Source organism: Camelina sativa, chromosome 1 (genome assembly GCF_000633955.1).
Source record: "Camelina sativa cultivar DH55 chromosome 1, Cs, whole genome shotgun sequence".
Classification (NCBI taxonomy): domain Eukaryota; kingdom Viridiplantae; phylum Streptophyta; class Magnoliopsida; order Brassicales; family Brassicaceae; genus Camelina; species Camelina sativa.
Window position 1 is genome coordinate 3,157,635 of NC_025685.1, and position 1,113 is coordinate 3,158,747.

Sequence of the window (1,113 nt, forward strand, 5' to 3'; positions counted from 1 at the left end):
AAAAAAAAAAATCAAAAATGAAGCGTTGTGTCACATTGTTCCATATACATAGTAATGAGATCCGAGTATATAAGCACATTGCACACTACACAACAACATAAAAATTCGGGATTGTAACACAGATCTGAACATATTTAGAGAAATTGAATCAGAAACATGCATTCCCCGAACCAGCAATCGGGTTTAAAAATAAAATAATAGAAGGTAAAACAACGATCCATCAGAATTCAGAACAATAGGAAGCTGGAATCAATAAAACAACAGTTTCAGCAGAGCTTAATTATTAGAGATGAGAGGGTAAAGCTACGGAAACATCTAAATCGAACAAAACCACGCTCGATCCAATGAGATACACATATATTTAAGAGTGATAAAGGAAAGAGAACTCACCGTCAGGACCTCCTTCATCGTGATAGGGGCGTTGGCCGCAGCCATGTTTGACCACTGATCGCGGTAAGAGAAAATCCGAGGTTAGATATAATCAGATCCACAGCCGAGAAGGAAGCACCAACGGCGAGGAGAGGGAACGTAGACGAGAGAGAGGGAGAGACCGGAGGAGAAAATAAAATCGCTCGCTGCCAGTCAGATCTGAAGGCAAGTGAACGAGAGTAGGAGAAAGGGGAGAGAAAAAAAAATGGTCTAGTAATAAAAACAAATATATAGGTGTAGTAAGACTTACATTGTAAGAAATAACGAGAAGCTATCCGATCTTACATCTATAACCAGGCCCGGCCTGGATTGTACCTTAATGGGCTTCACGCGTCTACGTTTTTAAAATCCACGATACTAATAATCATAATATGATTATTGTCTAAAATTATTAGAAAAAACGAATTCTAATTTAGGAAGGTCATCTTATTATATAAACCTTAGTTTTGAAAGTTAGTAATTCATATAGTTCGTGACATATGTCTAAGTATATCGATTATATTTTGACATGTGTGAAAAAAAAAATTATTTAATAATTATTAGAAATATTAAAAATCTTAAAAATAAAAAGATTAGAATTAATATTTTTAAAAAATATATAAAACCAAAAATAATCTATTATATCACTACTTTTAATAGGAAAGTTATATATTAAATTACTAATTTCAATAGGAAAATATGTGA

The 1,113-nt window shown here is 33.3% G+C and overlaps 1 protein-coding gene across 3 annotated transcripts in view; it reads right to left on the reverse strand.

Annotated features, from left to right (window-relative positions):
* Positions 1-644, reverse strand: part of LOC104742627 (clathrin heavy chain 2) — a 9,687-nt gene extending 9,043 nt beyond the window's left edge. For all 3 annotated transcript variants that reach the window (XM_010463822.1, XM_010463751.1, XM_010463678.1), the window contains exon 1: positions 391-644. In XM_010463822.1, coding sequence (XP_010462124.1) covers positions 391-435 — 45 coding nt within the window. In that variant the 5' untranslated portion in view covers positions 436-644. The remainder of the gene's footprint in view (positions 1-390) is intronic.